Source organism: Borostomias antarcticus (assembly GCF_949987555.1).
Source record: "Borostomias antarcticus genome assembly, chromosome: 18".
Classification (NCBI taxonomy): Eukaryota; Metazoa; Chordata; class Actinopteri; order Stomiiformes; family Stomiidae; genus Borostomias; species Borostomias antarcticus.
In genome coordinates, this window is record NC_140251.1 from 5,953,432 (window position 1) to 5,965,956 (window position 12,525).

Consider the following 12,525-nt stretch of genomic DNA (forward strand, 5'->3'; position numbering starts at 1 on the left):
AAGAGAGAATCTGTTTGATGCAATGTTTATCTGACACTTTGTTCTGTCCATTTGAAGCAAGTGGTATTCTTGGTAATTATCATACAGCACTGCAGTGGTATTAACTTGTTCTCAAAAGTACATAAAGCGTTACAATCTAAGCTCATGCTAGAGCTTAAGACTAAAAAATGAATAGAAATTGCATATGAACAGAAAGGATAAACCTTCAAAACCAATACCTTTTTCTTAAACATAGTGATTTAAAATAGTGATGTAAGATTACTAATGAAGTTTACATTACATCAATATGGGGCAATTTGAGCAGTAAAAGTTACTTTGAAAAGAACTTTAAGACTTGAGATGTGGTCATACACTGTCTGAACTGTGTCATTTCTATGACAAGAGGAGCTGATACTCATGGTGTACCAAGTATTATGCCGATATTTAACAGAACCTTTGCAGTGAAACCAATGTACTGTAGGCTATGACATTTTCTAACCAAAAACCCAACTCATATAATTAGGGCACCTAATTCTGAATTGTGTTCTCATGATGACCATCCCTTTTTTCCTCACATCCCTATTGTCTCCGCCCCTTCAGTGCCCTACATTGGTTCATCGTAGTTGTAGGTGGGTGCTGCTGAGTACTGGGTTTGCTGCTGCTGCATGGCTCCCTGGGTTGCCCCCATGGCTGCCTGCTGGGCAGCTGCCTGGACGTGGGGGTTCTTCCAGGCACCAGATGCCCACTCGTCCTTGGCTTGGCTCATGCTGCCTCCACTTCCACGATAAAAGTTGTGAACCTGCACAAGTCAAAGACACAAGAGAGGGATATAATGTGTGAGTCATTTTACCACAAATTAAATTAAGAATATTCCCTTTGCACATGATAATAGTACTTGGACACATATGACACAGCTCCTTTTATTTGATTTTAGTGCCTGTTTTACATTATATTCATATTTTAATGGAAAATTCATAATTAATGTTCCAATGGAACCAATTAAATGGACAGAACAGCAGTTGGAATGCAGTCCCTGTCTCCCTGACTGGACCAGGTTTAAATACAATCTCTGGAAATTGTTCTAGATATGAGGAAGGCCGGCAACTCTCCCTCCTGTCCTCTCCAATATCTTGAGTCACCAGCCTCCACTGGTCTTCATGGTATATCCTAGTACCTTCACAGTTGTCCCCTCAGTTGCCTCCTCATATGATAGAGGCTTTTCAAAGATGATTAGACAGTAAAAACGCACCATCTCTTTAACTGATCCCCAACCCTGTTACTTTGTTGACACTGAGTTCAGTAAGTAGCTATACAGTTCCAGTTTAACATGAGATATTGCTATTAGGACGTAGAAGCGCCTGTAGTACCTTAGTGAGGGCGATGAAGGACAGCACCGACACGGCCGTGAACATAATGGTGGGGATCAGCATGACCACAGCAGAGCCGGTGTTGGTGCTGAAGAAGGTGATGGTCGCCAGCCAGCCACTGGTGGGGAAAACAAAACATCTGTGTTAGATAACTTCGAAGGAATATTCCATCAAACTAAGGTTTGCATAATATTTTTCACTTAGCCAGACAGATTATCCCCAGCCAAGTCTAAAGTGGGATCATATATTTGTGGTTTTAAAAATTCAGCAAATTAGAAAAGATGTATAATTTTATTTAAATACATCAGCTGCTGCTGTACTGCAGGATACTTAAGTCACACTCATCGTGCAGCCTTCATATGACGCACTAGGACATGACCCACTAGGACAGCCATAGAGGTAAAAAGTAAAAAAAAAAACTAAGGGTGTATTCACACAGACCAAAAAAAACTAAGGGTGTATTCACATAGTTAGTGCGCACCAAATGAGCTTTGGGCCAGAGAGCGCATAGTTTAGGCCTGTGTGAACACAGTAATCGCACTCAGGTGCGCACCAAAAGATAATAAACGATAATAAATAAACCAATAATGATGCTATTGCGCCCACTGTTCCATGAACAATTGTAAAGTGTCTCACCACACTCCCCAGCCTGGAATCCCCACTGTCTGGATGATGCTGATCACAACCTGGGCCATGAACACGAAGAAGAACGCCATGAAGTTGAACGAGCTGTCAGTCCTGCGGAGGAGAACGGTACTCAGCCTCTATCGTTTGTTTTTCTTATTAGAGACAGGCAGATAGATAGATAGATAGATAGATAGATAGATAGATAGATAGATAGATAGATAGATAGATAGATAGATAGATAGATAGATAGATAGATAGATGGATGGATGGATGGATGGATGGATGGATAGATAGATAGATAGATAGATGGATGGATGGATGGATGGATGGATGGATGGATGGATGGACGGACAGACAGACCAACAGATAGACAGACAAGTAGGCAGACAGACAGACAGACAGGTACATAGATACAGACAGACAGACAGACAGACAGACAGACAGACACAGACAGACAGACAGACAGACAGACAGACAGACAGACAGACAGACAGACAGACAGACAGACAGACAGATAGATAGATAGATAGATAGATAGATAGATAGATAGATAGATAGATAGATAGAGTTATTCTCCAAATGCACTTACCTGAGGGCCTTGTAGATGGGCCTGAACCAGCACACATAGGAGCAGGGGGTGAAGAGGATGAGCCACAGAATGGCCATGCCAAAGTTAGTAGCTCCACCCCCGCCACACATCCATGCCAAGCAGCCAATCAGATTGACAGCCAGTGTGGCGCTGTTCACTGTAAACACCATACAGGAAATCAAGAGAAACGTGCATTATTGTATTTGTTAGTAGTTAGCATTGTTAGTACAGTTACATTGTCTTTTATTATAGAATCTTTGTGACGCCGACAAGCTGGTGGGCATCAGATGAAACCCTTACTGATGACGTCAAGTTTAATTGGCAGCGAAAGACAGTTTCCATTATCAAGGCAAGAGTGCAGAGATGAAGGTATCACAAAATGGAAGCATAATATGATCTCTGCACTTTTACCTTGATAATGGAATCTGTTTTTAGTTGCCAATTAAACTTCATGTTATCAGTAAGGGTTTCATTTGATGCCCACTCTATCTCTCTTATATATATATATATATATATATATATATTATTATTATTATATTTAGCATAATTCAAATGTTAATGCAAATTGGGATTGCAGTTTCATTTTCCACTTTATTTGAGTCAATATGAAAATGCAATTATGTTACATATAGCATATGTTTCCATATCACAATGGTTTAGTTTGACAGACGGCAAAGCTTTCAGATTAAGACTGAACAAAACTAGAACTCAATACTGTATCTACTCAACACACAATACAATGGCTACACCAAATGTCACAGCCTAATGATAAGGTAGGGTACTGCTCCATTTCTTTCTACCACATTTTTTTTTTTAGAAAGGACTTACAGCAGTTTTTCCAAATATTTCCCAACCTAAGTGATGGTGGAAAAAAAGTTACTGTATGTGTGATAAATATCATAGAACCATCAGCTAACAATTACAGCTACTGCAGTGCAGTCAAATCTATACAATACGATTATCTCGATAATCGGGCCTAGCCACCAATGGGCACAGCGGGAAAGCAGCTAGAGGGTGCTGTGCCGGCCACCATGTCACACATCACCAGTAACACACACAGAAGAACTCCAGTCTACAATGCTACCAGCTAGCTAGTTACAGATAGCCTGACATTAGCATTCTAGCTTACTGCAGGAATAATAAAGACAGGTCAAGTCGTTAGAAGCACAGAGAATAACTGCCCATTGGCTGCTATTGAGTTGGGACTTTACATACATATACCCATTCATTCAATAGTTTGGGACAGGTGCATTAGTTTCAGTTTATAGTGTAAGCCAGAGGTGATGATTTTAAAGGTGAATTGTAACTGATTCAGTCAATTTATCTCCCCCTGGTGCACAGTTTGTTGTATGGGTCATTGATTCCATCACTGATATTTCATAGATAGAAAAGATAGATACATAGATATAGATCGGATAGAACATGCAGAGCAAATACGAGAGGCATATAATGATAGCCTACATACATAGATACTAGCTAGCTACAGAGCTTGATGGCAATTGTTACGTGCTGACCCTACCCTATGCCTCACTGCTGTTAGGCAGGCCAGCATTAGCCTGTGAGTCCACCGGTGAGTTGTAAGTAGCTGAACAGCGCCAAGCTTACAGCTGCTCAGTTGCTTCAAGCGCACAGTAATAGCTAGCTGACTGGCTAGGCTACTGACAGCTCACATTAGCACAGTGAGTGTTCTTGGACCTAGTGGGTCCTGGATAAAGGAAGCTCCAGGTGAGTTAATCAGGGTCAACTGCTGTAGACGGAGTTCCGCTCACAGAGCTCTGGACTGAGTATGGGCACCCCCTTTGCCCGGATTCCTACCTGAATCTTAAAGAATTGATTTTAAAACCTGTGAACGAGCTGCTAAGGTGGACGATGCAGGCCGAGATGACACAGACCAGCCTGGGCGCTCAGACGGAGTACGCAGGTTGCTCTACGACTCCTCGCTACCCTCCTTCTCAGCTTTTCACAAGGGGTACCAGCACATGTGTGGGTTTTATTGTATAGTGAAGGGAGGAAGATTGACTGGGGGGTTATTTAATAGTGTCATACACCCTAGACAACAACGCTAGTCCTGGTGGCATGGTAAAAGGTTAGCCGGTGAACACTCCAGCCCCTTGTCACGTTATAGTACTATGCTTTCGTATACTGTCTTGTTAGCTGTCTTGTTAGGTGACCACATAGATGTTGCACCATGTGTTGACAGAAAGCCCCCCAACACATCCTATATGTGAGAAGGCTTTCAGAGGAAATGTCACATACTGTAAATTGCAGGTAGGCATTTACCCTAATCTTAAGATCGTTGGGCACAGTTAAGCTTTTCATTTTACATGGGCTCTATCTTGTCAGTATAAAGCCTACATTGAATCAAACCCGCCAAAAGCAATTACAATGCTGTCATGATTCAAAAATAAATAAATTATGATGAGATTAGTATGGCAAGCGAATAGTGACATCATAGACCTATAACACAAAAAATTACCTGCAAGCCTTGTTTTGCCTGTTTTTTTTCACTCCCGTAATGTTTTGGGTAAAACAAAACAAACTGACATTGCCAGAGCAAACAGTAGCTATGAGAGGTTCACTGACGGAAGCAATAGACACACTGAATCTGAAGGTGTATTACAGAAAATATCTTCCAAACAATATTGACTGAACAAAACATAGATGTTGGATGGACATTTTAGCTCAGGCTTAGCACACTCACATATCCAGAGATAATACAGCCTCTTGCACATGGTGCGATGTATGTCTGGGATCTCATTGAAGTCCTGATAAAAGCATGGCTTCAGAGGGATGAATCGAGGCAGGGGTGGGAAATTGTTTTCTGTGTAAGAAGAACACTGATGTTACACACTGAAATACTTTCTAGAAAAAATTGTCAATTCTGACTAAATCCAAAGACCCAGGGTGTGTGCAGCATTTACTGATCAAGCAACAAATAATTAAAATGGCAGCCTAAGTTCACTGTTTTGGTAAGCTAAGAGATGGGGATGAGAAACTGTTAGTGTATCAAACTCATAGTAGGCCTATGTCTGCCAGGTCAGTCTAGCACTACACACATATTTTGAAGCTTCTAAACAAAGATTCACTTGGCAATATACAATACCCTTAGATTGTGGGCCATAGACACAGAGGTGCATTTGACATTAATGATTAATTCAAAAAAACAACAAGATAAAGGACTGTAAAAGAATGATTTTAAAATGAGACGGACACTTTACTTACCTGCCATTGTGACAGTTTAAGTTTAGTCCTCTTAGGAATGGATACAAAGTCCTCTGGTCTCAAATGCTTTGGAGATATAACTGCAAATATGTATTGTAATAGTAAAAGGTCAATGCTTTCAGGCCATAATATAATGATGCAGTACAAGTGTATGCTTCATATTCAGTTACACACACCGTCTACAAACACAGAAAAATTGTTACAGTGAGCTGCATGGACATGATAAGCTAAAACACGGCGCTCGTGGATCCACCCTACGCTGTATCATGGAATTGCAATGTACCCCCCCCCCCCTCATGTTATGTGCAATTCGAAAATTCGAATACCTCCGTATTAAGCTTTTACGCGTAGGCCTAGATATTAAGCCATATTTGTACCATGTCTACATAGAGGTTGAGGCTATTATGAAGGGCATTTTATCAACGTCAATCTTGACATAAAAATAAAATGGTAGCCTAGCACAAAAATCTGACCACAGAAGCAAAGAGACAATTGGAGGTCGTGGGGTTTCTATGCAACAGTCTACAATACATCTCACTAATTTTTTTAAAGGACGATGCTATTCCCGTTAGTTGCATCGTGAGCACTATCAATGGAGAACGCGCCCTTCAGAGGACCAGCCTAGGCTACGACATGATGTCTTTTCAGTTGAACGCCAAACAAGTCAAGCCCTTGCAGGTTATTGCCGCAAGATTTGTTATAGCCTACTGTAGCTACATAATCAGCCTATTCATGCACCGAGTAGCCTATACTACATTTTCACCGCTTGTGCAGTTGAATTGGAATGAATGAAATAGCAATTTGTATGTTTAAATGTCTGCCTTACCTCGATCCCTTTGCCTCTAGGAATGTAGTTACAATGTAACCTCCTTAATTTGCATTTTATGCTCTGATTGTTTCACAATAAGCGCTCATGAAAGTAGGCCCGTAAGCACACAATCTATACATCCGGTAAATCAGAATATCTTGACCGGAGCTTTGAGAGTAGAACCGTCACATGACGTCACGTTTCTCCTCTTCATCCACATCCCCGTTCCGCAAGCAGCGGTTTGAGGAAACGCGTTTCTCGTTTGCCAGGGCCGACCAACAAGAAAACCGCTTACTGGCAGATTTCACTCTCTTCTCCTGCCTTTCCCGCCCCCCTCTGCTCTCCGCGGTGCTGAAATCTGAGCTGCTCAAACCTTTGACACTGGTCATGAGGTTTGGACGCAGCCTTTTCCTGACTGAGGAACAAATTCTTATGATTCAACTTAAAAACATTGAGTAAGCTATGGGGTAGGTCAATTTAAAATATTTTATTTTGCAATGACGACAAACACCCTGAAAAAATAAAATATATATAAAGCTTTTCTAAATAGGCTACTGTAGGCCTACAGTAAGTAGGCCTTTAGACCAGTCTTAAAAGGACCCAGAGTATGTGGTGCCCTTAGATTGTCAGGGAGGGCATTCCAAAGGCAGAGGGCAGCTGAGCAAAAGGCCCGTTCTCCGATAGAGTGGAGATTAATCCTGAGGGTATGAAGAATCAGGCCAGTTCCAGATCGAAGATTGTTGGAGGGGTTTAGTGGAGTGTCATAGAAAATTGTAGTTTCACCACCTCCCCTGTAATTCACCACCTCCCTCAACCTTTCACATAGCTGTGCTAACCTAATTTATGACAGGATGACCTCTCTTCAGGAGGTCAACACACCTAGACTTTGTCTGGCCTGAATAACCATTCTTTGTTCTATTGTACCTGCAAGATTTACTGCTCTTTCTCATATCACGTGACTCAACTCTTGACCACTGTTGGTGACGTATGCCATTTATTATGACGTGTACAGATAGGTTAGCTAATCACATCTCTGGACCATACCTGTGTATTGCTTTGAATATAAGGCCGCGCAAGACCAGACTGCGGCACTTCTGCTGGATACCACTTACGTGCGTCTCCTCTGAAGTCCTTGCGCTCGTATGTTGTCTCAATAAACCAGACTTAACCTCTTTGAGCGAACCTTGGCAAATCCTTTTTGACTTTAGATCAAATAATTATTCTACAGGAGTGACGAGTTCTTTAAGGTAGGGAGGTGCATTACCATGGGTGCATTTGAAAGGTAGGAGAAGGGTTTTGAATTCAATCCTGTAGGAGACAGGCAGCCAGTGCAACAATGCCAGGAGAAGGGTGATATGGGTTTATTTCCACACTCTCATCAGGATCCTGGTAGCACTGTTCTAGATGTACTGGAGCTTTTGGAGGCTCTTGCAAGGGATCCAAATGAACAATGCATTGCAGTAGTCTAGCCTCGAGGAGACAAATGCATGGACAAGCTTCTCAGCATCAGACCAGGTTAAGGTGGGATGGAGCTTGGTGATGTTTTTAAGGTAGTAGAATGATGTCTCAAAGGGATGTTTGATGTGGGTGTCGAAAGCCAGCAAGTAGGGATCAAACAACACCGAGGTTGGCGATTGAGAAGGAGAGAGCGATGGTTTGGCCTGCAGTGATGAGGTGGGTTATGGGTGCTGGACCTGGTGAGGGGTGCTGACAAGTAGAGCCTTGTCCTGTTGCTGTTTAGTTGAAGCAAGTTTTCTTTCATCCATGCCCTTGTCTCCTTTAAGAGATATTTGCAGTTGATCCCATATATCCCAGATCTTTAGCCAGAGTAAAGCTGGAATTTGGAATGGACTAGGTGATCACAGCTGGTCTGTCCCATAATGAGTTATGATATGACCAGTCAGTCATTGCATTCATCCATGTCAGATGACTACTAGGATTTGAACCCGATTATTTTACCCAATGGTGTGTTCATCATCATATAACAAAAAGAAATACGTGGTTTAAGTTAAATCATTAAAATAATCCCAGGGAGGCCCACTCATTCCAAAACTGGGGGGGAACCTGTCCTGTAGGCCTACCTTTATCTGCTTGCTGAAGGTTACTCAGTCCAACAAAGTAGCCTAGCTGCCACCCCTCCAAAAAAGATGCATTGGTTGTAGTTACCACAGCACTGCTTTGACTGCATGTGTTTTCTGTTGGAGGCTACCATTACTGGCTTGAATGCAATCCAATCAATCTATAATGATTCTCTATGGAGTCTATGGACTGGAGATATGAGTGAATAGGTGAAAGCAATATGGTGGGAAGTTTCAGCCTTTGGCGTCCACCTGCCAATCATCCTTACATCTGCACAGGTGACTGTGAGGCAGGAACGAGAGCCCGATCTGACTGCTTACCCAGTGTGATATTTTTTTTTTTACAAAACCTGGCATATTGTTCATGTTGTCCAATGGTGTGACAGAATGTCCTGTGGCGTGACAAACAGAAAAATAACCAGTGTGATTGACATAGGGTTAACTGATATTCTATCTTAAATAGGCTGTTGTGGTGACCAGTTGGGACACAATTCACCCGGGAACTTTGGGGCGGGGAAAAGGTCTGCGGTAACTGAGTGTAACTGGGTTCTGGTGAGTCCTGAGTAGTTAGTGAGTTGTTGGTTAAACTCACTACCCCAGTATAAACACCGGCCACCTGCGCCGATGAAGACCAGGGCTTGAATCCCACCCATCCAGAATTTCCACGGCACTACACTGGGGACCCCCGACGCTCATCCTAGGAAGGCTTCTGGGACCATCTACTGTACGAACGCGCTACAATTGCCGGAATTCTGGGTGGCTTCTGCAATGGCCTGGTTCATTCCAGCGTAGACGCAGTTCGCATTGTGGCGGACGACACGTGGTAAATGCCGTTCGTCCTCAGGAGCAAGCACTCACCAGCTGAGGGCAAAAATAAAAATGCAGCACTCAAGCCCCACCTCCTATACTAAATTCTAGAGGCGCCAATCAAATTAAACCCCCAACACTATTTATTCGCCACCATTTGTTTTTAAAACGAGGCTCCCAGACTGCAGTACGTTTTGTTATATAAGTTAAAATATATAAATGAAGATGGGTTTTATGAATTACGAAGCCCTTAGTTGGTTCTGAGGTCAGTGGTGTTGAGATATATTAGCTATTATTGAAACTGGACTACAGCAGTCAAATGGCCACCATCCCACGGCACACCTGGACTTGAGAACACCTGCACTAGAGGATGTATTACCTGAACTGAATAAATACCACACATATTAACACAAAACTCAATCTTGTAGATATCTGCTGAAAAAAACAATTTTTCCAAGAACAGATTTATGCTGCATTCTTTTTGTATCAGAGCTCCAGATTTGGTGCCCAGGATGACGTCATATCCCAGTTGAATGCATTCCAGAAACAAAATGCAAAAAACCCACTTTCGCCCCACTGTTAGCCATTTTACAATACCATTTTATAACAACAAACTATGCTATTTTGCGCATATGAAGTTTGTAGCAACATTGTCCACTGATAGACGTTGGACAATAGGCAGACTTTGTGTACGACTGATTTAATGAGACAAATAAGACAGAAGCGCTAATAATAAATCTTATTAGCTTTCACTTATTGTTGATGTGAAGTGTAGCCATCTTGATTGAAGTCAGCAGCTGACTTTGATGAAGTCAGGGTAGATTTTTTATCCCTAGTAAAATGGAGGAAATTGCGAGTTCAGGTGATGTATTTCATGACAATTTTGACGTCAACCTAGGGAATTCTGACGTTTCAGATAAAAAAAAGAAGAAAGAAACGCAGAATTTGCTACAACAAACACAAATTTCACATAGCTAGCCCAGTAAATATGACGGCCGTCAGAAAGACATTTGACTCATGTAGCCAGTTTCAAAAATGTTTAGCATAGCACTAGCAACATCAACCTCAGAAGGGACTACTTAAAAATTCATTAAAAAAAAACATCTTCAATTATGTGTTTTAACTTTTAGAACAAAACGTACTGCAGTCTGGGAGTCTCTGTTAAACATACCTTATTTTAGGCATTTTTCCTGCATCTGTATTGGAATTTAAATCTGATCGAAAGTAAAAGATTTGCCAAGGTTCGCTCAAAGAGGTTAAGTCTGATTTATTGAGAAAACATACGAGCGCAAGGACTTCAGGTTAACGCATGTGAGTGGTATCCAACAGAAGTGAAGCAGAAAGGCGGGGTCTTATATTCAAGCAATACACAGGTATGACGCTTCCAGGGATGTGATTGGCTAACCCATCTGTACACGTCATAATAAAGTGGCGGACATCATCAACAGTGGTCAAGAGTACAGGCACGTGATATGAGAAAGGGCGGTAAATCTTGAATTGGTTTCAGGGACAATGGAACAAAGAAAAGTTACTGTAGGCCAGACTGAAAGTCTGGGGTTTCGACCTCCTGGAGATGTCATCCTGTTTATAAATGAGGTTAGCACAGCTAGGGGTTTTGCATGTGAAAGGTTGAGGGAGGTAGAGTGAAATTACAATTTCTATGACACATCCCATTCATGTTTCCCATAGGGAGGTAAAGTGACAAAGCGCCCTCTAGTGGTAGCCTACGTTTTGCACCGTTGTATTAAAATGCATTGCACATTTTTTATAAAAAATATATTTTTGGTTGCACTGCATTGTTATTCACATCGTTTATAAGGCACTTACATTAAGTCATTGTTTATCGATTTTGACTGTTTGTGCAGTTAAGAATAAAACGTTTTACAACGTTTTTTGGGACGCTGGGTTTACTGACTAGTAACTACAGTTCCCATGATGCACACACCCGTGTTGCTGCTACACAGAAATGGGTGCAGCGGTAGCAAGAAGATCCGTCCTATGGGACTTTTATTCTGAAAAAGTATGTACCGTAGTTAATGGCGATAAACAAATGATTTCTAGGTAGATTGCCCTGCAGCTCAGATATTATCCTGTTGGTGCTGGCGATGTCAGGAAAGTAATCCTTCAAAACCTTTACAAGGTTTTGCCAGTTGACCGAGATTAGTAAAATGTTAGACCTGGTCCAGGGCGATATCCTACGTATAACGCCCTGTTACTCTCAATGCAATTTTCCTATGAAAGCGCTTCATCTGCCCGGTCGTCCGACTCTACAGACAAAACCGTTTCGTTACTCACCAAAGTAAACACATCGTTGGAAAGATGAAAGCCTTTTCTCCTAAAGCGCTACAGTTTGTAGTCCCCCACCTTTCAAATAAAGGGCAAATTTGTACACTTAAATGTTTTATATCCACAGCGCATCGACTGTCTTCTTCTACCGGCGAATCGGCGCTCTCCGCTTTGTTTAGGCTTCTCACTGCTGCCGCCCATGTCGGGGATGATGCATTACATCTTACATGGTGTTGAGACTTTAAGATGCCGACCCAGGTTATATTATACCTCCATGCCCTGGACCAGGTCTAAGTAAAATGTATGATTTAAATTGACAAACATCATATGTGATGGTCATGGCACAATTCAATCGTGATCAAGAAATTATTTTCTCACACCGTTCACTACCATTTATATTTTTTCTGAGTTATGGTCCCATGGAGGTTTTCTCTCCCTGCTTCCACTTATAGCTGCTATGTTGCGAGATTACTTTTCGCAACCCAGTTTTAGCAGGTTAATATGCAAGCCGGTTTTCATTTCATTGCATTTCACATAAAGTGAACTTGTTCGTGGACGCACGTAGGACAGAAAAGCACAACTGAGCAAGTACAAAAGTCACCGGAAATAGCCAAATGACAAATTTAGCCAAGATGGCGCGGTTCAATAGGGTTTCACTTTAGATTTCGAATCCTGGGGGCTTGATGTAGACCGAGATATAACATTTTCAGAAAATGTGCTATGAGAAATCCCATTAATTCTCTCGGCATTAGCAACACTACC

At 41.9% G+C, this 12,525-nt stretch overlaps 1 protein-coding gene across 1 annotated transcript; it reads right to left on the reverse strand.

The window, feature by feature from the left end:
* Window positions 1–350: 350 nt before the first annotated feature.
* On the reverse strand, window positions 351–5,799 carry scamp5a (secretory carrier membrane protein 5a). The gene is made up of 6 exons (XM_084452581.1): window positions 5,785–5,799; window positions 5,264–5,383; window positions 2,563–2,719; window positions 1,983–2,084; window positions 1,347–1,464; window positions 351–778 (listed from the first exon to the last, which is right to left on the reverse strand). The coding sequence occupies exons 1-6, from the start codon at window positions 5,789–5,791 to the stop codon at window positions 584–586; spliced, it is 699 nt and encodes a 232-aa protein (XP_084308707.1). The 5' UTR covers window positions 5,792–5,799; the 3' UTR covers window positions 351–583.
* Between the last annotated feature and the right edge of the window lie 6,726 nt (window positions 5,800–12,525).